Source organism: Eublepharis macularius, chromosome 8 (genome assembly GCF_028583425.1).
Source record: "Eublepharis macularius isolate TG4126 chromosome 8, MPM_Emac_v1.0, whole genome shotgun sequence".
NCBI classification, from domain to species: domain Eukaryota; kingdom Metazoa; phylum Chordata; class Lepidosauria; order Squamata; family Eublepharidae; genus Eublepharis; species Eublepharis macularius.
Genome location: NC_072797.1, coordinates 40,477,783 through 40,480,295, shown reverse-complemented (window position 1 = coordinate 40,480,295; position 2,513 = coordinate 40,477,783). Strand labels below are relative to the sequence as shown.

General features: G+C 40.8%; 1 protein-coding gene across 1 annotated transcript; it reads left to right on the top strand.

Moving 5' to 3' along the window:
* Positions 1 to 842: 842 nt before the first annotated feature.
* On the top strand, positions 843 to 1,823 carry LOC129335093 (proteinase-activated receptor 1-like). Its single transcript, XM_054987556.1, has one exon. The coding sequence runs from the start codon at positions 939 to 941 to the stop codon at positions 1,821 to 1,823; it is 885 nt and encodes a 294-aa protein (XP_054843531.1). The 5' UTR covers positions 843 to 938.
* Positions 1,824 to 2,513: the final 690 nt, after the last annotated feature.

The following is a 2,513-nucleotide window of genomic DNA, read 5'->3' as shown; positions in this document are numbered from 1 at the left end:
TTCTGTTTGGGATTGTACTGCCAATGGACTTTTTAATATGCAGAAATCAAATGGAAGGCACAAGAGACATTAAATGAACTAAACAGGCATGCTGCCTTATGCCAAGTAAAACCATTGATCCATCTAGCTCAGTCATTTCCATTCCAGCTTGCACCAGGCATCTCAGTTAGAAAAAGGTCTTCACCAAAAGCTGCCACCTGTGTGCCAAACCATATGATTTATAACAAGTCAGGACTGATTTTCTGGGACTTGGTTTGCTTTCTCTGCAGCCACACAGCAGCTGTGCAGAATGGCATTTTTGAGATCTGTAGGGTCCCAATTTGGCTCAGGACCATGACATGGGGGGAGGAGGGGCTCCCACCTTCCCCCATTCCATTCTTCCAGCCAAAACCACCCTGCTCCATTTGGAACTGTGCATGCATGATTACTCACTGGAGATGCCAGATATTGAACATGGGAACTAATAAATGCAAGATATGTGTTCTTCCACTGAGACAGTCTGGCCACAAAATTTCTCAAGCAACTAAATTTGTGATATTTACATTGCTTCTTATTTGCAAACCTTTCAATTTTCTGGATGTAAAAAGCTTGGAATATAGAACACAGTATTCACATGCATTCCTCTCCTTAACAGTAGAGAAACCCAAACCGAGGAGGTATAGCAATTTATTAACATGGATTAAATTAAAACTTAAATGTTTATATAATTAATGTATACAGTACTTTATCTTTTAGATTCATCCTCAAACCGTGTTTTCTACTCTGTAATTACTGTTATTGAAATGAAGTCTGGAAATCAATCAGTCAACTGTAATAAAACTACAAAGAACATTTGCATTTCAGAAGATGCTGAAAGTTACCTGACTAATTTATGGCTAACCCGGTTTGTTCCTTCAGTCCACATCCTTGTAGTCTCATTGAGCCTTCCTCTGAACATCATGGCAATCCTTATGTTTGTGGTCAAATTAAAGCTTAAGAAACCTGCAGTTGTGTACATGCTCAACCTGGCTTCCGCTGATGTGCTCTTTGTGAGCATACTGCCTTTTAAGATTTCCTACCATTTTTCTGGACACAACTGGATGTTTGGACCTGAAATGTGCCGCTTTGTCACTGCTGCCTTCTACTGCAACATGTACTGCTCTATATTGCTGATAATGACAATAAGTATTGACCGTTTTCTGGCAGTGGTGTACCCAATGCAGGCTTTGTCATGGCGCACTGTCAGACGTGCCTCTGTGGTGTGCTTTGTCATCTGGGTTGTTGCCATAGCTGGAGTTATACCTCTGTTTATCACAGAACAAACAAAGAGAATCCCTCAGTTAAATATCACTACCTGCCTTGATGTGCTAGATGTATCTGTTATGAAGATGTTTCAGTATTATTTTTCTGCATTATCTGTTTTCTTCTTCTTTATACCAGTTATAATTTCTACCACTTGCTATGTGTGCATTATAAAAAATCTTAGCTCATGTAAAACTATTGCTGCAAAGCCAGGTAAGAAGAGGCGGGCTATACTCCTGTCTGCTGCTGTCTTGTGTTCTTTTATTTTTTGTTTTGGTCCAACAAATGTCTTAATGTTGGTGCAAAGCTTATGCTTTCCACCTGATCAACCCCTGAAGAGTCTCTCTTATGCCCTTATGTTGACAGTCTGTATCGGCACTATCAATTGTTGTATTGACCCCTTGATTTATTATTATGCTTGTTCTGAGTGTCAAAGGAAGGTCAAGAGGCTCCTATGCCATAAAGTGCATTCTGGTCATGGAAAAGGAAGTCAGACAACCAGCAGTCACATGACGACCTCTTCTAGCGCTTTGAATCATTAAGGGAAGGTGTGTGCTTAAGTTGATTCTGACACAACGCTCTCATTCTAAAGCATGTTTGAGATGTGAATACAGTGGATGTCTTCAATTAATATTGTTGTCTGATTACTTAGAATGGGCCTGTTACTGTGCCTAAAGCAACTATAGGTGGGGTGGAGATGGGATATGACAAAAATGTTAATGTCCTTTAATAATTGTGGTTGTTTCTTTAATAGGTACTAATTGTGAGGAGGATAGTCTTCTGATTCTGTTCCTGTGAGCTTGGAGAAGTTAAGCCTCCCAGCTTAACAGTTAGGATCCATCTATATATTACGAAGTCCTCATGTTTGTATCATATGTAGGATGAGAATTTGTGCTTCCTAGAAACCCACTGGCACTTTTCTGTTTGTGACTAGAGCATGCAGGGAGAAGTGGCTGTAGTCTTCCCCCCTTCCTGCTGACCTTGTGTCCTCAAACCATACCATGGAGCCACTATTCGTTTCATTATAAAAATCCTGACTAAACATAAGTTTCAGAATGGAGTGGATAGCAGCTCCATGGGGTGATTAGCAGAGGCAAAACCAGCAGTGGGGGTAGGCTTTTCCCAGCATGCTGCAGTTGGAGACAGAAAAGGGCTCATGTGCATCTGGAAGGCATAAAATTCCCATCACACATGTGATTCAAGGTCCTCTTGTTCCCCAACAAACATGAGGA